The sequence below is a fragment of the Ammodytes marinus genome (assembly GCF_949987685.1).
Source record: "Ammodytes marinus genome assembly, chromosome: 21".
In the NCBI taxonomy this organism is placed as follows: Eukaryota; Metazoa; Chordata; class Actinopteri; order Uranoscopiformes; family Ammodytidae; genus Ammodytes; species Ammodytes marinus.
In genome coordinates, this window is record NC_137225.1 from 24,828,711 (window position 1) to 24,851,210 (window position 22,500).

A 22,500-nucleotide genomic window follows, 5' to 3' on the forward strand; every position below is an offset into this window, starting at 1 on the left:
AGACAGACAGACAGATAGACAGACAGACAGATAGACAGACAGAAAGACAGACAGACAGACAGACAGACAGACAACAGGTGAGTAAGTGCCCTATAATGCCTTGCTCAACAGGTCAGTAAGAGGCCTATAATGCCTTGTTCAACAGGTCAGTAAGGGCTCTATAATGCCTTGCTCAACAGGTCAGAGGCAGGACGGATAGATTCACACAATAGTCATATTTAAATGCAGTATCTGAGGGTCATTGAAAGTCTGAAAAGTTATTTTAAAATGTCAATACATTTATAAAGTTTTTATTTAAATTTTTTACGTAAAAAATGCTTAAACCTGCAGTGTGTAGAATTTTGGGTTTTATTTCCTAGCAGATTTTGTAGAAAGTAATTATAATATCCATAAGTACATTTAATTTAGTGCATAATAGCTGAATTTTTTTTTTTTTATTATTATTTTTTTCCTTAGAAAGGGTCTCATATATGTCCATATTTCTGCATATCTTGAACCAAGGCCTAGTGCCGCCATCTTGAAAGTGTCATATTTGAAATGTCATCAGGTGCATTGTTTAAAATTTAGAATTGTTCTTGTCCTTGAAGGCCACTGTAGCTTCTGTTATTATTCGAAAGGTTTGGGGTTGCCCAGGGAGTGTTGCATTGTAGAACTTTGTAGAACTTTCTTGATGATGTCATATTACACACTGCACCTTTAAAAAGTAAGTTTTGAAATATATAAATATGTTTTTCTTGCCTTTTATAAACGAGTGTAGGTTTCGAATATCTGACTGACACGAACATGAAGAGTTCTTATATAAGTTTCCTATTGTATTTTCTCTATTCCCCCTGTGCAGGTTTAATGAGAGCGAGCGTCTGCTGACAGAGCTGCAGGCGTCTCACGTCTCTCTCACCAAACAGAGCGACGCGCTGAGGAAGACCCACAAAGCGCTGCAGATACAACATGAAAAGTAATCCAGTTATTTATAATTATCTCTACGTATTTCTCTCTTTGTACATAAATACTGCTAGAAAAAAAACTGTAACCTTTTGCAATTTTCTTTTACATATATTTTCTAAGTTTTGTTTTTTTCTACAATAAAAAATACACAAACACATACACACAATACACTCATAACAACATAAACAGAGACATATAGCAACTCAACTGTGTGTGTGTGTGTGTGTGTGTGTGTGTGTGTGTGTGTGTGTGTGTGTGTGTGTGTGTGTGTGTGTGTGTGTGTGTGTGTGTGTGTGTGTGTGTGTGTGTGTGTGTGTGTGTGTGTGTGTGTGTGTGTGTGTGTGTGTGTGTGGCGGGAGCGTGTTGTCTCTCGCTCCCTCATCGCAACATAACATCTTAAACATCTCGCCCGTTGTAACTGCCATCGTTAATGCAGCTGGAAAAGATACGCTCTGGACAAGGAGTATTAAAAAAGCATGTGCCTAGTCACAGTGCTACGGACGGCCTTCAAACAAGCCTTGGCCAGCGGCCGCATCTACAAACAATTGAGGCGAACCTACGATCCTGTCCCGCAACCATCGGACGCTGGAGACTCTCCCGTGGATTTTAACAACTATGTTCGCCAACTTCAATACCATGAATGGACAATATTCGAGACTCATGAAAGACAATTCAGGAAATCATTGGATACCAAACTACTCCAAGAAAGAGCCGTCTTTACCTGCTCCGGTGATCCAGCGAAGTGGAGTAAAGTGGCAGCCATTCTAACGGGAGTATTCTTCCAAAACGGAATATTCCGTACACGAAATAACAACGGGAAAGAGTTTGGATTACCACTCCTAAAATACGCGACACGGATTCTCAAAAAGTTTCCCGTGACCGTTAAACATCAAATGGAGTTTACATCGGCTTCCACTACTTCCTGGATTGAGAAACAGCTGATTTTCGTGAGAGACGTCATCCAACCATCGCTCCGTAGAGGCAAAGAAGACGGACACCATAAACACCAAGCGACAGTCAGCAGAGACAAACTGTCACATCTGTGGCAGCACCGTAGGTCCAAAGCAATTGACATAATTCTAAATAATAGCAAGTTTCCTTCCCCCCCGCCCACTGTCAATAATACCACTGATGTTTACAAGTACTATACAGCCAAATGTCAATCACCCACGATTCAAACGCTGACCACGCCCCCTTGGGCTGAAAGCATAGAGACAGCTATACCAGATTTTTATCCATCTACTGCTAAATTCACTTTTGAAGAAGTAGATAAAGTTATTTCTCAGCTGCCAAATAACAAAGCCAGTGGGTACGATGGAGTGACATATGAGACCATCAAAGCCAGAAAACCCCAGTCTACCCAAATATTAACATCTTTATTTAACACCTGCTTGATTAATGGAAAGGTACCAGGTTCATGGAAGGGGGCCCTCATCCATAGAATACCCAAGAAAGGCAATATTCCCAGCGACCCATCCACATGGAGGGATATCTCTCTCCTTCCCACTGTCTATAAAATATTCATGAAATGTCTGCTTTCTCGCATCCTCCCATGGCTTGTAGACACTGGCATTCTCTCACCCAAACAAAAAGCCTACATAGACAGACAGGGTATGAACGAGCATGTGTTCTGCCTTAAAACTGGAATCGATGACTTTAAACACCAATCATGTAAACTGTATACTGTATTCCTGGACTTCAGAGATGCCTTTGGAACACTACCTCACAACATAATGCTGGGTTCACTGGAGGAGATCCATCTACCCCAGCCCTTTGTGGACATCATAACAGATGTGTATAAGGGCTCTTTCCTGCAGGTGATCTGTGGAGCCCAGCTCACAGAGCCCATTCCTCTCCAGGTTGGGATTAAAACAGGCTGCCCCTGGAGTGCGGTGAATTTCATCCTGGCCATTAACCAGTGGCTCAAGTGGCTCTGTCTGTGTGCACCATCTCATATCAGATCCCCAAACCCTGTCCAGGGGTACGCTGACGATGTGGAGGTGTCCTCCAGAGACGAGGGCGTCATACACACCATGCTGGCCAAAACAGATGAGTTTCTTCACTGGTCCAAGCTGGAGGTAAAACACACCAAGTGTGCAGCACTATATGAACGACGTAGCGGTGGCAACCGCTGGTACAAAGCCAAATCTGACCAACCCCCCTCCTTCACGATCATGGGGCAGCCTATCAGAGTCTACGCACGCCATGAGTCATACACCTATCTTGGCCATAACATCAACATTGCAGGTGAGTGGGGAGAGCAGGTACAGGAGTTATGCTGTGACTATAAGAACAGAATCGATCTAATCGACTCTTCCCCCCTTCCTGTGGTCATGAAACTGGACGCTATCAGACAGGTGGCCCTGGCAAAGATTCAACACCTCTTTGCAAACATCCACATCCCACAAAATGTCCTACGGGACATGAACAATAAAACAGTCCAGGCTGTCAGAAAATGGCTAGGGCTGAATTCTCATTCTACCAGAGACATCATCTTCCTCTCACATAAAGAGGGGGGGTTGGGTGTCCCAAACGTGGAATGGGTATACACTGCCACCAGGCTGTCACACCTCATCCGAATGCTCAACAATGACGATGCCACAGTCAGAGAGCTAGCCAGAGCCTCCCTGCTGCTGGACCTCGGGAAGAGGAAGGTGCCCCTGGCCCCAGCAGGCCAGGACAGCTTCCTGGGCTTCAGGAGGAAGAGGAGCGGGAAACTGGACACACAGGCTGCAGGCTTTGGAGTCCGGTCGGACTGGCCGGACCTAAATGATCTGTGCAACAGAATGACAGTTAAACTGGAATGGACACAACATAACTCACACACAGCACCACAGCCATCTGATGCAGTTGTCACAGACTCATCTGTAACAGTCAAGGCTACTGTCAATTACAATGAGGAAAAACATACACTACAGAACACAACAGCTAGGAGACTCCTCCTCCACGTAAAGCAAGCAGAGACCAAACAACACTGGACTGGACTCCGAATGCAGGGGAAGCTAGCATGCCTGGACTTTGCCAACCACTCTGCTTCACACTCCATGTACACAAATGCTGCTGTCGGTGAGGACATCCTCTGTTTCACAGCTAAAGCCAGACTGCAGGTGCTACCTACTAAATACAACCTGGCACTATGGTACCCTGCACACAACCATCCATACTGTATAATGCACTCAGACCATCAACTTGAATCTGTTGCTCATATTGTAAATGGCTGTACTATGTACAAAGGACTTTATATTGCACGCCACGACCGAATTGTCGATCTGATAGCTAGCGCTGTAAAGAAAGTATTGGCAGAAAATGTGACCATGTACAAACATTCTCGTATTATGCCGGAGTGGTTCAACAGCTCTACTGATGTGTTCTGTAACATCCCTAACACCCCGGATGTTGTGTTTCTGGACAGAGCCAGTAGGCAGGTGCTGCTGCTTGAAGTAGGCTGTGTTTACGATCTGTACATGGACATTGCCTTTAGTGATAAAATCATGAAGTACCAGCTCATTCTGTCCAAACTAAGTGAACTGGGCTATCAAAGCAAACTGGTGGTGTTGATCTTTGGCAGCTTGGGGCATGTCCACCATCTTGTTTTCACTGGGTTAAGGCTGGCAGGGCTCTCCAGCAGGACATCCAAACAGCTGTCAAAGTTCTGCTCCATATCAGCGGTGACAGGCAGCCTGGCAGTGTGGCGCAGGAGATGTTTTTTATACCCTTGAACACTGTCCTATCTCATTTCTGGAAATATTTGAATCCTGTCTGTTGTAATGTGATTGGTGGACTCAAATAAAGAATTAAAATGTGTGTGTGTGTGTGTGTGTGTGTGTGTGTCAGGATGGCGTCAGAGTTGGAGGACAGAAATGAGGAGATCACAAACCTCCGTTCAGATGTGCAGCAGAAGAACAGCGAAGTCACAGGTGGGTCTGAATTATTACAATGTTTTTATTTAGAATTTTGGTAAAATGACGTCAGTAGTCTATAGAATGAAGACGGCATTTTAATTTCACTCAAATACATAATCTAGCTCAGTTGGTAGGGCGTCCCCCCCCCATGGGCCTCGGCCAGCAGCGGACCCGGGTTCGATTCCAGCCCGTGGTCGTTCTCTGCATGTCACTCCCCTCTCTGCCCCATTTCAACTCTGTCTCTACACTATCAATAAAGCATAAAAATGCCAAAGAAAAAATCTTAAAAAAAACATAATCTAAAAAAAAAAATCCTTTCTCTGCATGTCTTTTCACACTGTGAAATAAAGCAACAGAAAAAATGCCAAAAAATAATCTTGAAAAAAAAATATATATATCTATTATTATTTTCTTTTTAACGTGTGTGTGTGTGTGTGTGTGTGTGTGTGTGTGTGTGTGTGTGTGTGTGTGTGTGTGTGTGTGTGTGTGTGTGTGTGTGTGTGTGTGTGTGTGTGTGTGTGTGTGTGTGTGTGTGTGTGTGTGTGTGTGTGTGTGTGTGTGTGTGTGTGTGTGTGTGTGTGTGTGTGTGTGTGTGTGTGTGTGTGTGTGTGTGTGTGTGTGTGTGTGTGTGTGTGTGTCAGGGCTGCGTGGGGCGCTGCGTTGTGAGGAGCAGAAGCTGAAGGAGAAGGATGAGGAGCGCAGAGATCTGGAGGAGACCGTCGACCTTCTGAAGAAAGAACTTAACAAGGCCGAGAAAGACAGGAAGGACCTCAGTATCAAGGTGTGTGTGTGTTTGTATTTATCTATGTGTGTGTGTCTCTATCTATGTGTGTGTGTGTGTCTGTGTATTTATCTGTGTGTCTGTCTGTCTGTGTGTCTGTCTGTCTGTCTGTCTGGTGTGTGTGTGTGTTTGTGTTTGTATTTATCTATGTGTGTGTGTGTCTGTCTGTGTGTCTGTCTGTCTGTCTGTCTGTCTGTCTGGTGTGAGTGTGTGTGTGTCTGGTGTTTGAGTGTCTGTCTGTGTGTCTGCCTGCCTGCCTGTCTGTCTGCCTGTCTGTCTGGTGTGTCTGTCTGTCTGTCTGTCTGCCTGCCTGCCTGTCTGTCTGTCTGTCTGGTGTGTGTCTCTGGTGTTTGAGTGTCTGACTGTCTGTCTGTGTGTGTGTGTTTGGGGGGGGGGAGGGGGGGATTGCGTGGATTCTGTTGTCAAAATCAGTGAATTTCTCCTCATGACCCGCTACCTGTCTGTACTGTCTGTGCACTGAAGAAAAAGAAAAATGATATGGTATGTAAACAAAGGGGGGTCCAGTCCACCGTAGCCAACATGCCCATTTACAGAGCATTTGTTTTCTGTTTGAAAATGTACTCATTTACTGTACTAGTAATTTATAGGGCTGGCCCGAATGCCATTTTTCAGGCTTCGAGTATTCGTTGGTTTTTCCGAACGAATATTCGGATATTCGTTCCAGAAAAACACACCATCAAAAAAATTAAAATAAAAAAATAAAAATTAATAATCCCTCTATACTCCCTGGAACTGATTTTGACAGTATCTGCATATTTTGTTGAAGATTTACGCGCTCGGAGGTGAAGTAATGGATGCGCTATGACACTTAGTGATGTAATATCCTCCTAAATGAGCAATGCTACTACTACTACTACTACAATATTACTAACTTTTATATCCAAATATAAAATTATTTGATGACATTATATTGCAGTACTAGCTTCTTGCAAAAAAAAAAAAAAAATGAAGCTCCGAATACTAATTTAAGATCCGAATACTAATTTAAGCTCCGAATACTAATTTTCCGAACGAGTATTCGAATAATTCGGGCCAGCCCTAGTAATTTAATGTACTATTTTCCCGCTGTGTTCCAGGTGTCGTCCCTCGAGCTCCAGAAGTCTCAGGTTGAACTGAAGCTGAAGCAGAAAGAAGACGAACTGAACAAACACTCGTCTATGATCGCCATGATTCACAGTCTGAGCAGCAAGACCAAGAGTGATGTCAACCTGTCCCTATGAGCAACAGCCTGTCTCTCTCTCTCTCTGTCTCTCTCTGTCTCTCTCTCTCTGTCTCTCTCTCTCTCTCTATGTCTCTCTCTCTCAACCTGTCAACCTGTCACTATGAGCAACAGCCTGTCTCTCTCTCTCTGTCTCTCTCTGTCTCTCTCTCTCTCTATGTCTCTCTCTCTCTCTCTGTCTCTCTCTCTATGTCTCTCTCTCTCTCAACCTGCCACTATGAGCAACAGCCTGTCTCTCTCTCTGTCTCTCTCTCTCTCTCTCTCTCTCTCTCTGTCTCTCTGTCTGCCTCTCCCTCTCTGTCTCTCTGTCTCTCTCTCCCTTTCCTCTCTATCTCTTTATGTACCTCAACTTCGGAGTCAGTGATTCTGGAGAACGCTTGTTGTCAAAATCACTTTTCGTCAAAATCAGTGAACATCTCCTCATGATCCGCTACCTGTCTGTACTGTGTGTAGCACTGGAAAAAACAGCTGGTTTTAATACACAGCCTAGGCTCTGTAAACTGTTATGTAAACAAAGGGGGCCCACTGTAGCTATAGCAACATGCACATTTACAGAGCCCAGGCTGTGTATTTACAACAGATTGTGATGAGATATTCACTGATTTTGAACACAAGCATTCTCCAGCCTCACTGACTCCACCTTTTAAATGTTTTTTTCTTTTTTTTTTCTTGTTTTTTTTGGCATTTTTATGCTTTTATTGATAGTGTAGAGACAGAGTTGAAATGGGGCAGAAAGGGGAGTAACATGCAGAGAACGACCGCGGGCTGGAATCGAACCCGGGTCCGCTGCTGGCCGAGGCCCATGGGGGGGGGACGCCCTACCAACTGAGCTAAGGGCACCCCCTTACACCTTTTTAAATGTTAACGTGTATTTGTCTATTTTAATGTGTCTTTGTCTCTTTCAATGTATGTCTGATTTTAATGTGACATACACTTTGGTCTGTCTACCTGTCGCTATTAGCAACAGCTCTGTCGCCATGTCGATTTGATGAAAAGGATTTTTAAAAGACTGTAATGGACTCAGATCTTATGAATTATTAAACTTATTTTATGCCTATTGCTTAATAAAACCGACTTATTGAAATATACTAAACTAAACTGGTATTTTTGGTGTAATTTGTCACGTCGAAATCCTTTTGTATGTTTGTGTCTGTGTTTTGTTATCGTCATTCTAGTAGAAATTGTTAATTAATAAAGGTGCAGTGTGTAATATGACATCATCAAGAAAGTTCTACAAAGTTCTAGAATGCAACGCTCCCTGGGTAACCCCAACCCTTTCGAATAATAACAGAAGCTACAGTGGCCTTCAAGGACAAGAACAATTCTAAATTTTAAACAATGCACCTGATGACATTCCAACTATGACACTTTCAAGATGGCGGCACTAGGCCTTGGTCCAAAATATGCAGAAATATGGACATATATGAGACCCTTTCTAAGGGAAAAAATAATAATTCAAAACATTTTTTCAGCTATTATGCACTAAATTAAATGGATATTATAATTACTTTCTACAAAATCTGCTAGGAAATAAAACCCAAAATTCTACACACTGCAGCTTTAAATAAAGTTGGACCAGATGTTTGAGGAACATATTATGCACATTTTTCTCTTTTCTCTTGATATTAAATGTGTTTATTATAACTTAATGTTTTAACAATTGAAATGACAAATAAACAACATTGATCTCATCTCAACTTCTCTATATTATTCTTATTTGATAGTTTTAGAAAGCTGAAACAATTTGGTTTGAACTGTAAAACACATGATTTGCCTTTTATAGTGTGTGTGTGTGTGTGTGTGTGTGTGTGTGTGTGTGTGTGTGTGTGTGTGTGTTGGTATACATGGTATAGATGGACAATTGACCTGAATACTCACCTGGGATACGAGGACCTCGGTGGTTTAGCCGGACTATGCCGAGGTCCGCGTAATTCGGAAAGTGTATCTGCATTTGCGAGTGTCTAACTAACATAAATTCCAATTTTCTGTGAAAGTCCTTATTTACCACTTGACCTGATTTTTGTGTATCCCAGTGTATCTCACTGCGCCCCCTATCACACTTGGCTGCAGGTGCACTTTCATACACATTTCTGATACACACGGCCGAAATTTGGCGGGATGTCTTCTGATTGGCTGGTTTAAAAATGTGGGCGGTCCCCACATGACGTCACTTCAAAGGTCCGCCCAGAGCTAGGGTGTGTGTGTAAGTCCCATGACTGTGCTATGGTCTATATGGACAATGGTATGTAAGGACTTTATCCTAAAATGCTTTTCAAAGTGTAAGTCATTATAATATCTCAGTGTATGTGTGTAAAGCAGTGATCTGACTCAAATATAACTTAAGAGGTCCTTATGGTTTATAGGGTCCTGTCTCAGTGTTGGGTTGGGATTTTATGTGATGGACCAACACAAAGTGGGCTAGTGTGTGTGTGTGAAGTCCCATGACTGTGCTATGGTCTATATGGACAATGGTATGTAAGGACTTTATCCTAAAATGCTTTTCAAAGTGTAAGTCATTATAGTATCTCAGTGTATGTGTGTAAAGCAGTGATCTGACTCAAATATAACTTAGGAGGTCCTTATGGTTTAGAGGGTCCTGTCTCAGTGTTGGGTTTATAGTAGCATCACTTCGGTTTATCAGAATACTTTGACCAGCTGCATTTGATCTGTATGTTAGTTGAATGTGTGGGTTTAAGTTCTTTAGTTACATATGTTGGATTGTGGACCCAGTCAAAAGTAATAATGAAATGCATGATATTTGCCTTTACATGACTAAGGACAAGTTTCAGTGGATTGTTTAAAACGCTTACATAAATAGCCTTGATTCCTTTCACATAATGTTAACAGGGAACATTCTTTAAGATATATCTTTCGGAAAACCGAAACAGAGCCAGTTCCTCTCTGTCCAATTCCGGCATTTAGTCAACCGTTTGAACATTTCATTTTTGACTGTGTTGGTCCCCTCCCTCGTTCTCGTTCGGGTGCAATCTATTTGTTGATGGTGATGTGCCAGAGCACTAGGTATCCAGCAGCATACCCATTACGCACCATCACCACTTAATCTGTAGTGCGCGCCCTGACTCAGTTTATCTCTATATTTGAAATCCCCTTAATCTTTCAGTAAGACCAAGGTTCTAACTTTTCATCTGTTTCAGCATCAGCCTACCATGTAGCCAAGGGGCTCTTGAGAGGTTCCACGCCACGTTGGAGTCTTTACTCCGTACATACTGTACACAGTTAGATGGAGACTGGGAAGAGGGTTTACCCTGGTTGATGCTGGGGGCTAAGGAGTGAAGTCAGGAAAGTACAGGCTTTAGCCCAAACGATCTGGTGTTTGGACACACAGTGCCTGGCCCTTTGGCTGTTTTGAAGGACGATTGGAAGAAGTCCGAGCCACATTAAACCAAAACAACAAACTTTCAGGCTAAATTTACTGGTTCACATGCAGTTGTTTAGCAAGTTTCAGACTAATACAGTCCTTGTGGGCTCCATCCCTCATGCAGTGGCAGAGCTTGAGGAAGATGTGTTGTCCACTACTGACAAATCCCTGTTAAACGGCAGGTTGTAGAATTAAACTCCTGTTGGTTGGAACAAGCGCAGGACTTGTATTGTTGGTGAGGACCAGTGGATTGTATAGGGGCCTAGATGCTATTTGTGTTTGGTGGACTTACTCTTAGGATGAGGTCATAATTTACCAACCTTTACCACGATTTCCATGCAAATCCTCTCCATTCTAATGTTTTCTAATTTCTAACCCTAAAGTATTATTACCCCTTGAACTTTTCCACATTTTGTCACTTAACAACCACGCACGTTAATGTATTTCATTGGGATTTTATGTGATGGACCAACACAAAGTGGGCTAGGGTGTGTGTGTAAGTCCCATGACTGTGCTATGGTCTATATGGACAATGGTATGTAAGGACTTTATCCTAAAATGCTTTTCAAAGTGTAAGTCATTATAATATCTCAGTGTATGTGTGTAAAGCAGTGATCTGACTCAAATATAACTTAAGAGGTCCTTATGGTTTATAGGGTCCTGTCTCAGTGTTGGGTTGGGATTTTATGTGATGGACCAACACAAAGTGGGCTAGTGTGTGTGTGTGAAGTCCCATGACTGTGCTATGGTCTATATGGACAATGGTATGTAAGGACTTTATCCTAAAATGCTTTTCAAAGTGTAAGTCATTATAGTATCTCAGTGTATGTGTGTAAAGCAGTGATCTGACTCAAATATAACTTAGGAGGTCCTTATGGTTTAGAGGGTCCTGTCTCAGTGTTGGGTTTATAGTAGCATCACTTCGGTTTATCAGAATACTTTGACCAGCTGCATTTGATCTGTATGTTAGTTGAATGTGTGGGTTTAAGTTCTTTAGTTACATATGTTGGATTGTGGACCCAGTCAAAAGTAATAATGAAATGCATGATATTTGCCTTTACATGACTAAGGACAAGTTTCAGTGGATTGTTTAAAACGCTTACATAAATAGCCTTGATTCCTTTCACATAATGTTAACAGGGAACATTCTTTAAGATATATCTTTCGGAAAACCGAAACAGAGCCAGTTCCTCTCTGTCCAATTCCGGCATTTAGTCAACCGTTTGAACATTTCATTTTTGACTGTGTTGGTCCCCTCCCTCGTTCTCGTTCGGGTGCAATCTATTTGTTGATGGTGATGTGCCAGAGCACTAGGTATCCAGCAGCATACCCATTACGCACCATCACCACTTAATCTGTAGTGCGCGCCCTGACTCAGTTTATCTCTATATTTGAAATCCCCTTAATCTTTCAGTAAGACCAAGGTTCTAACTTTTCATCTGTTTCAGCATCAGCCTACCATGTAGCCAAGGGGCTCTTGAGAGGTTCCACGCCACGTTGGAGTCTTTACTCCGTACATACTGTACACAGTTAGATGGAGACTGGGAAAAGGGTTTACCCTGGTTGATGCTGGGGGCTAAGGAGTGAAGTCAGGAAAGTACAGGCTTTAGCCCAAACGATCTGGTGTTTGGACACACAGTGCCTGGCCCTTTGGCTGTTTTGAAGGACGATTGGAAGAAGTCCGAGCCACATTAAACCAAAACAACAAACTTTCAGGCTAAATTTACTGGTTCACATGCAGTTGTTTAGCAAGTTTCAGACTAATACAGTCCTTGTGGGCTCCATCCCTCATGCAGTGGCAGAGCTTGAGGAAGATGTGTTGTCCACTACTGACAAATCCCTGTTAAACGGCAGGTTGTAGAATTAAACTCCTGTTGGTTGGAACAAGCGCAGGACTTGTATTGTTGGTGAGGACCAGTGGATTGTATAGGGGCCTAGATGCTATTTGTGTTTGGTGGACTTACTCTTAGGATGAGGTCATAATTTACCAACCTTTACCACGATTTCCATGCAAATCCTCTCCATTCTAATGTTTTCTAATTTCTAACCCTAAAGTATTATTACCCCTTGAACTTTTCCACATTTTGTCACTTAACAACCACGCACGTTAATGTATTTCATTGGGATTTTATGTGATGGACCAACACAAAGTGGGCTAGGGTGTGTGTGTAAGTCCCATGACTGTGCTATGGTCTATATGGACAATGGTATGTAAGGACTTTATCCTAAAATGCTTTTCAAAGTGTAAGTCATTATAATATCTCAGTGTATGTGTGTAAAGCAGTGATCTGACTCAAATATAACTTAAGAGGTCCTTATGGTTTATAGGGTCCTGTCTCAGTGTTGGGTTGGGATTTTATGTGATGGACCAACACAAAGTGGGCTAGTGTGTGTGTGTGAAGTCCCATGACTGTGCTATGGTCTATATGGACAATGGTATGCAAGGACTTTATCCTAAAATGCTTTTCAAAGTGTAAGTCATTATAGTATCTCAGTGTATGTGTGTAAAGCAGTGATCTGACTCAAATATAACTTAGGAGGTCCTTATGCAGGGTTCGACATAACGTATAGCCCGATGGCCCGGGGCCAGTAAAATCATATGCAGGGCAAGTTGATTGGCCAGTCACTGTCCCGCCCGGGCCAGTGACTGGCCAATCACAGTTCAGTATCTTTTTGTAGACTACATCATGGTTCATTGAAATGCGCGTTCAGAGTCGTAATGAAAGCAGTGTTTATTTAAGAGTCAATATAATAAACCTAATATAAAATATATTTTTTAATGAAAGGCCAGTGGACAACCGATGCGTGGGCGTTTTGACAGGCGGAGCAACAAGCGGTTGCACTCTCGCTCCGTTGGCAGAGCTGCCTACCGTCCGCCTGCGAGTCGACAAATCAATCGACTTACTCTGCCCCCTTTCTTTCTTCCCACAGCAGAGGTTGAGGTGCAGAAAATGATAACTGTGCTTTTCCTTTATCTGCCGCCGTAATGTTACAGTATTTGCATCCAAGCCCCAATGGTAATACAAATGAGAGGCGTTATTTAAACGCTGTGAATGCGTCTCCGGTGATTGTGTCGGTTGTAGACAGAAACGAACGGAGGGACTCCGCTCACTGTACAGTTACTATAGTCGCGCAGTTTGGCACTATGTTTTCAGGCTCGAGACATTCAATCAGATCGCGGAAGTCTTTCCCATTGAAATCGCTAACGGGGAGAATATCCCCGGTTATTATTTTAGCCACAAACCACAGTTCATCTGCGCGGCGGCTCACTCGCTGGCGAGATCACACGGTGAAACGCTGCTGTGATCGGACGAAGGCATTGTGTGTTTCTAAGGTGATTTAACGTCATAGTCTTAGACGAGCGTTTAACTTATGCTGCATATTTTGCACTGCATTGTTTTTTATCAATAGTTTGAAAAAATGGTCCCACACCGGACACTTATGTGAAGCTGACACTTCATGGAGAAGTGACACTCCTGCAGCGCGCTCACGACCAGACGTGAACTCACATACACGGTGAAATCTCCCATATAAAAAACGGCATAACCCACTGATTTTCGGATTTCTATTCTATTTTTAAAGTCAACTTGAGCGCAAGTGGACAACCGGTCATTCGGTCGACACATTCACATCCCTAATGCATATAGAGAAAGTAATAAAAACAGCCTACCACACCACAAAGAATGATCAGACCTTCATCTCTTATTTTTTTTTTATGTTTGAACATGACTTCTGCAGGTGAACTATTCATTAAACTGCCCAAATTCAAGAATAAAAACAACCATCAAACTACTGGACTTTAAAATACTGGCCGACTCTTTCAACATGCTTTCAGTTGTAGGCTTCTAATTCAATATGTTTGCCTGGTTTTATATTATGCGCAATATCAACATTTCATATAATTAACTAAAAGAAAAATAACCAAATCTAAAGGGAATATCTATACTGTTACAGTATAGATATTCCCTTTAGATCTGGTTATCTTTCTTTATTTTTCTAATACAGGTATTATAATTATTGACACTAAATTATGAAGAAAAAAAAAGTGTGTGCAGGGCCAGTGAAAATATACAAGGGGCCAGTAAAACTCGGATCCACTGGCCCGGCGGGCCAGTAGGAAAAAAAAGTTATGTTGAACCCTGCTTATGGTTTAGAGGGTCCTGTCTCAGTGTTGGGTTTATAGTAGCATCACTTCGGTTTATCAGAATACTTTGACCAGCTGCATTTGATCTGTATGTTAGTTGAATGTGTGGGTTTAAGTTCTTTAGTTACATATGTTGGATTGTGGACCCAGTCAAAAGTAATAATGAAATGCATGATATTTGCCTTTACATGACTAAGGACAAGTTTCAGTGGATTGTTTAAAACACTTACATAAATAGCCTTGATTCCTTTCACATAATGTTAACAGGGAACATTCTTTAAGATATATCTTCTTTTTTCACTTTTTGCGTGGTCTTGATGAGGTATTGCCCCTGGAAAGTTCAGGGGTCACAAAGTCCCCATCCACAGCTGAAGATTGTACAGAGGTAAATCTGTATAAGATGATATTGTATTAATATGTTTGCATTAATGATCTTCAATATGTCTTACACAATTATCCAATGCTGCTCAAAGCAAAGTTTTACCCTCATTATTTTTTCAAAAGTATGATTATTTCATTTATTCAAAGCCCAGTTACAGTGCCTTGCAAAAGTATTGATACCCCTTGAACTTTTCCACATTTTGTCACATAAGAACCACACACGTATGTACATTTATGTTCTTGGGATTTTATGTGATAGACCAACACAAAGTGGCACATAATTGTGAAGTGGAATGAAAATGATACTTTGTTTTCAATACTTTTTATAAATACAAAACTGAAAAGTGTGGCGTGCAAAAGTATTCAGTCCCCCTGAGTCAATACTTCATAGGACCACATATCGCTGCAATTACAGCTGCACGTCTATTGGGGTATACAGTATCTCACAAAAGTGAGTACACCCCTAACATTTCTTCAAATATTTCATTATATCTTTCCATGGGACAACACTGAATAAATGACACTTTGATACAATGTTAAGTCGTCAGTGTACAGCTTGTTTAACAGTGTAAATTTACTGTCCCCTCAAAATAACTCGACACACAGCCATTAATGTCTAAACTGCTGGCAACAAAAGTGAGTACACCCCTAAGTGAAAATGTCCAAATTGGGCCCAAAGTGTCAATATTTTGTTTTGCCATCATTATTTCCCAGCACTTCCTTAACCCTCTTGGGCATGGTGTTCACCAGAGCTTCACAGGTTGCCACTGGAATCCTCTTCCACCCATTCATGACGACATCAAGTAGCTGGTGGATATTAGAGACCTGGCGCTCCTCCATCTCCCGTTTGAGGATGCCCCAAAGATGCTCAATAGGGTTGAGGTCTGGAGATATGCTTGGCCAGTCCATAACCTTTAGCCTCACCTTTTTTAGCAAGCCAGTGGTCGTTCGGAGGTGTGTTTGGGGTTGTTATCATGTTGCAGTACTGCCCTGCGGCCCAGTTTATGAAGAGAGGGGATCATGCTCTGCTTCAGTATGTCACACTACATGTTAAAATTCAATGAACTATAGATCCCCAGTGCTGGCAGCACTCATGCAGCCCCAGACCATGACACTCCAACCACCATGCTTGACTATAGGCAAGACACACTTGTCTGTGTACTCCTCACCTGGTTGCCGCCCTACACTCTTAACACCATCTGAACCAAATAAATGTATCTTGGTCTCATCAGGCCACAGGACATGGTTGCAGTAATCCATGTCCGTAGTCTGCTTGTCTTCAGCAAACTTTTTGTGGGGTTTCTTGTGCATCATCTTTAGAATAGGCTTCCTTCTGGGACGACAGCCATGCAGACCAGTATGATGCAGAGTGCGGCGTATGGTCTGAGCACTGACAGGTTGACCCCCCACCCCTTCAAGCCCTTCAGCAATGCTGGCAGCACTCATAGGCTTTTTTTCCAAAGCCAACCTCTGTGTCTGACGCTGACCATGTGCACTCAACCTTCGTAAACTGGGCCGCAGGGCAGTATTGGAACATGATAACGACCCACATCCAAACGACCACTGGCTTGCTAAAGAAGCTGAGGGTAAAGGTTATGGCTTGGCCAAGCATGTCTCCAGACCTAAACCCTATTGAGCATCTTTGGGGCATCCTCAAACGGAAGGTGGAGGAGCGCAAGGTCTCTAATATCCACCAGCTCTGTGATGCTGTCATGAATGGGTGGAAGAGGGTTCCAGTTGCAACCTGTGAAGCTCTGGTGAACTCCATGCCCAAGAGGGTTAAGGCAGTGCTGGGAAGTAATGGTGGCCACACAAAATATTGACACTTTGGGCCCAAATGGGACATTTTTTCTTAGGGGTGTACTCACTTTTGTTGCCAGCAGTTTAGACATTAATGGCTGTGTTTGAGGGGACAGTAAATTTACACTGTTATACAAGCTGTACACTGACTACTTTACATTGTATCAAAGTGTCATTTCTTCAGTGTTGTCCCATGAAAAGATATAATGAAATATTTGAAGAAATGTGAAGGGTGTACTCACTGTTGTGAGATACTGTATCTAGAGACTGGCATTTTCGCCCATTCTTCTTTTTAAAATAGCGGAGAGCGTCTGAACAGCCATTTTTAAGGCTTTCCAGAGATTCTCAATTGGATTGAGGTCTGGACTTTGGCTGGTTCATTCTGACACATGACTATGCTTTGATTTAAACCATTCCATAGTAGATCTGGCTGTATGTTTAGGATATTTAACCTTCTGGAAGGTGAACCTCCGCCCCAGTCTCAAGTCTTTTGCAGACTCTAACAGGTTTTCTGCCCTGCACTTGGCTCTATCCATCTTCCCATCAACTCTGACCAGCTTCCAAGTCCCTGTTGAAGAAAAGCACCAAGGATTTTTCTTCCATAGAGACTTTTTTGGCGCCCGCCAAAGAGGATTTATCCAGCGCCAAAGGAAAATCACCAGTGCCAAAATTATAAAGATTGAGAATAAATATAGCAATTTAAAACCTTTTCAAATTGAGCACAATTTAGTTCATCCTTCTTGTAGCAATAACTCAAATTTCAATTTCTATTACTATTACAGCTTCCCTCAATCATGAAAACAAAATAATTGTTATTAAACTATCACTGTTTCCCACGCCGTGACATGCAGGCTTTTAAATTCAGTGAACCCTTTCAGCCGTGCGCTCCACTCGGCCCCGCCCTCACCTGATAGTTTAGCTTTCGGCTGGTCCAGAGAGTAGGAGGGAGATGTTGCGCATCGCCGGGTGTTTTGAAACATTACTAAAAGACGGAAGATAGTCAGCCTTTGGTCGAGAGGAAAGGTAAACTAATTGTGTTGTCTGGAAACACTTCAGACTCAGAACAGACTAAAATAATGTGCAAGATAAGTCACACGCGTCCAGCATGACAACCACCCTAAACATTCAGCCAGATCTACAATGGAATGGTTAGATCAAAGCATAGTCATGTGTCAGAATGGACCAGTCAAAGCCCAGACCTCAATCGAATTGAGAATCTCTGGAAAGACTTGAAAATTACTTTTCTTTTATAAAGATTTCAGCTGTGGATGGGGACTTTGTGACCCCTGAACTTTCCAGGGGCAATACCTCATCACCACGCAAAAAGTGAAAAAAGAAGATATATCTTAAAGAATGTTCCCTGTTAACATTATGTGAAAGGAATCAAGGCTATTTATGTAAGCGTTTTAAACAATCCACTGAAACTTGTCCTTAGTCATGTAAAGGCAAATATCATGCATTTCATTATTACTTTTGACTGGGTCCACAATCCAACATATTTAACTAAAGAACTTAAACCCACACATTCAACTAACATACAGATCAAATGCAGCTGGTCAATGTATTCTGATAAACCGAAGTGATGCTACTATAAACCCAACACTGAGACAGGACCCTCTAAACCATAAGGACCTCCTAAGTTATATTTGAGTCAGATCACTGCTTTACACACATACACTGAGATACTATAATGACTTACACTTTGAAAAGCATTTTAGGATAAAGTCCTTGCATACCATTGTCCATATAGACCATAGCACAGTCATGGGACTTCACACACACACACTAGCCCACTTTGTGTTGGTCCATCACATAAAATCCCAACCCAACACTGAGACAGGACCCTATAAACCATAAGGACCTCTTAAGTTATATTTGAGTCAGATCACTGCTTTACACACATACACTGAGATATTATAATGACTTACACTTTGAAAAGCATTTTAGGATAAAGTCCTTACATACCATTGTCCATATAGACCATAGCACAGTCATGGGATTTACACACACACCCTAGCCCACTTTGTGTTGGTCCATCACATAAAATCCCAATGAAATACATTAACGTGCGTGGTTGTTAAGTGACAAAATGTGGAAAAGTTCAAGGGGTAATAATACTTTAGGGTTAGAAATTAGAAAACATTAGAATGGAGAGGATTTGCATGGAAATCGTGGTAAAGGTTGGTAAATTATGACCTCATCCTAAGAGTAAGTCCACCAAACACAAATAGCATCTAGGCCCCTATACAATCCACTGGTCCTCACCAACAATACAAGTCCTGCGCTTGTTCCAACCAACAGGAGTTTAATTCTACAACCTGCCGTTTAACAGGGATTTGTCAGTAGTGGACAACACATCTTCCTCAAGCTCTGCCACTGCATGAGGGATGGAGCCCACAAGGACTGTATTAGTCTGAAACTTGCTAAACAACTGCATGTGAACCAGTAAATTTAGCCTGAAAGTTTGTTGTTTTGGTTTAATGTGGCTCGGACTTCTTCCAATCGTCCTTCAAAACAGCCAAAGGGCCAGGCACTGTGTGTCCAAACACCAGATCGTTTGGGCTAAAGCCTGTACTTTCCTGACTTCACTCCTTAGCCCCCAGCATCAACCAGGGTAAACCCTCTTCCCAGTCTCCATCTAACTGTGTACAGTATGTACGGAGTAAAGACTCCAACGTGGCGTGGAACCTCTCAAGAGCCCCTTGGCTACATGGTAGGCTGATGCTGAAACAGATGAAAAGTTAGAACCTTGGTCTTACTGAAAGATTAAGGGGATTTCAAATATAGAGATAAACTGAGTCAGGGCGCGCACTACAGATTAAGTGGTGATGGTGCGTAATGGGTATGCTGCTGGATACCTAGTGCTCTGGCACATCACCATCAACAAATAGATTGCACCCGAACGAGAACGAGGGAGGGGACCAACACAGTCAAAAATGAAATGTTCAAACGGTTGACTAAATGCCGGAATTGGACAGAGAGGAACTGGCTCTGTTTCGGTTTTCCGGTCAACTGACACTTATGACACATTTTAATGTACGATGCAACATCTCTCTTTAGAGGAGACCAAAAAAAAGAATACAAAATGCGATCATATGTTTTACGGACACCCATATGTCCACACTAGTCATGTGACACTTGCAAAAACAAACTACGAAATTTGGAAGGCACAAAAATCTGGAAAATAGGATCTCCAACAAAATCAGGACCATGTGGCACCCATGTGCGTCTTCAAAGCAAGATATTGACTTTCATGCATCGCTAATGAAAGCCTTCCTATATCGCGCCGCTTTTGTCTGATGTAGTCGTGTTTATTTTGATTTCTTCCGTATTCTACAAACAGTCCAGGAGAGGTCCTGGGCTATATGTGTCCCAGTGAATTTGAAGGACACCCGCTGAACACAGTCCCCATTGATGCTCAGTTGGGCTGGTTCCCCCTTGTGTTCCCTGAAGTCTATGATCATCTCCTTGGTTTTGCTAGTGTTGAGCAGCAGGTTGTGTTCCGATCACCAACGTGCAAGCCTTTGTGTGCTCCAGGGCATCTTGCTCAGAAGTCAGTTCCCGATTTTCCATAAAAGCTTTGCTTCAATATCCCAAATTGTAAGTAGGGATGCACCGAAATGAAAATTCTTGGCCGAAACCGAAACCGAAAAGAAAGAGGCTTTTGCAGTTTTGTTTGTTATTTAGTCAATTATTTCAACATTGCATACATGAACTCCCACATGTTCTCCTCAAACACAGGTTGAGTTGCTTTAAAAAAACTGCACCACAGCTGCCACCGTAATGTTCAGACTTCAGAATTTGCATTAAAGTCCTGATTATAACAATGAGAGGCTTTAGAAGATGTCCATGCTATGTGATTGTAACATTTTCGTCTGTAGACTGAAACTAACGGGGGGAGGCGGCTCACTGAACATAGTATATTTAGTCGCGCTGTCAGTTTGCCGACATGGCTCTGTGTATTCAGGCTTGAGAAATGCAATCAGATCGTAGGAGCCTTTTCCCCCCAATAGCGCTAACGGACAGGATATCTCCGGTTATCATTAGCTGTCAAACTAAAAAAAAAATTGCGCGGCAGCCCTCACTCGCGCAAGGCTTTTGTGTTTCTAAGGTGATTAAACATCAGTCTTGGACTAGAGTTTTAACTTTATGCTGCATAAAGCATTGCACTGTCTGCGCCGTGTTTCATCCAGTTTGAAAAAATGCTCCCACACTGGACTCTGACATTGTCATGCACGCACCTTACAGACTGCTCCTGCTGCGCGCTCACAAACAGACGTGGACTGGCCTACACGGTTACGTCTCTCTTTTCTGCCATTTCCTGGTTTACAGGAAGCTCTTTTAAAAACATATTTCCTTAGTGTCATTTAGTTCGTAAATTTTCAGTAATTTTGTTCGGCCTTTTAACTGTTTCGGGCCGAAACCGAAAATGACTTATTTTGCCATTTTCGGTGGCCGACTGTTCGGTGCATCCCTAATTGTAAGCAGAAAGAGTTGTATGGGAAGCCAAAACACAAGCAGACATTTTTCGTCTCTTCTGTTCTTCAATGAATTATTGTTACTTTGTTCACTAAAGCTCACGTGTGTCTTCATATTTGTAACATATCTGATTCACATCTCACGTCTCACTTCCTCTGTGATATTTATACTCTGAGGATTATCATTAATCTGTGATGTCATTTGGCCGACAATCAATCAGACATATTTTGTGTAGTCGTTATTCCTATGCCTTAAGTTTTTTTCTATACAGCCACCATGATATAAACATGTCTTTTTAGATTAAGTACTAAAGCAATTAGAATTATTTTTCAAATTCATGACACTTGCATTATGTGATAGGATGTTGTCCAGCAGTTACAGGCCGTAATCTACCTTTGTCACAATTGTGACATTTAAGATTAATTCTAATAAAAATGGAAAATTATCATTATAATTTAAACAATGTATTTGGCTTTGAAAAAAGGTTCATATTTAGATGGATGAAAAATAAAAAATAAAAAGGCTTAATGCAAAATTAGAGTGTAAAATACAAAGAGGCAGACTAAAGCTAATTGTGTTCATGGTCATGGCACTTGTGTTGTGTGAAAGGCTGAATTCTGACTGTTACAAGGTTTCAAATGTATCAACAATGTAACAACTCATGACTGTCCCAATAATGCTGTGTGCTGTCAGGTGTATTTATGTTAATGAGGGGGCGTTTTCAAAAGTGACATCATGGTCCCGATAATGTTTTTTAGGTCCTTATAAGTCACATATTTGTCAGAAAGGGAAATGTCTGCATAAACCACAATTTTGTCATGGTGGTGTGTATGTAGGTTGTAAAGGTGGTATCTGAAATCTAAAGTGAGCTGATTTTTTTTCAGATTTTTTTGAGTGCTTTTATCTTACTCCCTTAGCTCTAGGACCTCTGGAAAGGGTAGTCCATCTATACCACAACCGGGGCTGGTTTGGAGAAACAGTCCAGCCAAACCATATATACCAACATGTGTGTGTGTGTGTGTGTGTGTGTGTGTGTGTGTAGGGAGGGGGGTCGGGGGGGCTGTGTATGGTTAATCTTTCGTTTTCATTTCAAGTTGATGTGAAAGCTTCATTTTCTCTTCTACATTGAAGGTAAGGGTCTATATTTTGGTTTTTAAGTGTCAAGAAGCCAGACCATTTTTTTTGGGAGATTGACCAAAAAAAAATGTGTCTGGTCTTTGGTTTACAAACGTATTCTAGTCTTACGTTTGGTTCCAGCAGGTGCCTCAAAATTACTTAGTTTTGATTTATGTAAATGTAAACAAATGCCCCTCCCCTCTGAAACTGCATAGTGACCCTTTAATGTTTTATATAAGGCAAGGCAAGGCAAGTTTATTTATATAGCACAATTCAGACACAAGGCCATTCAAAGTGCTTTACAGGGGCGAGATTAGAATACATAAAACACATTAG

The 22,500-nt window shown here is 42.0% G+C and overlaps 1 protein-coding gene across 1 annotated transcript in view; it reads left to right on the forward strand.

Moving 5' to 3' along the window:
• cip2a (cellular inhibitor of PP2A) overlaps positions 1 to 6,944 on the forward strand; it is a 26,009-nt gene extending 19,065 nt beyond the window's left edge. Inside the window, exons 20-23 of the mRNA XM_080050522.1 lie at positions 839 to 952; positions 4,777 to 4,859; positions 5,486 to 5,625; positions 6,723 to 6,944. Of these exons, the coding sequence (XP_079906648.1) occupies positions 839 to 952; positions 4,777 to 4,859; positions 5,486 to 5,625; positions 6,723 to 6,866 (481 nt within the window). The 3' untranslated portion in view covers positions 6,867 to 6,944. The remainder of the gene's footprint in view (positions 1 to 838; positions 953 to 4,776; positions 4,860 to 5,485; positions 5,626 to 6,722) is intronic.
• The last annotated feature ends 15,556 nt before the right edge of the window (positions 6,945 to 22,500 follow it).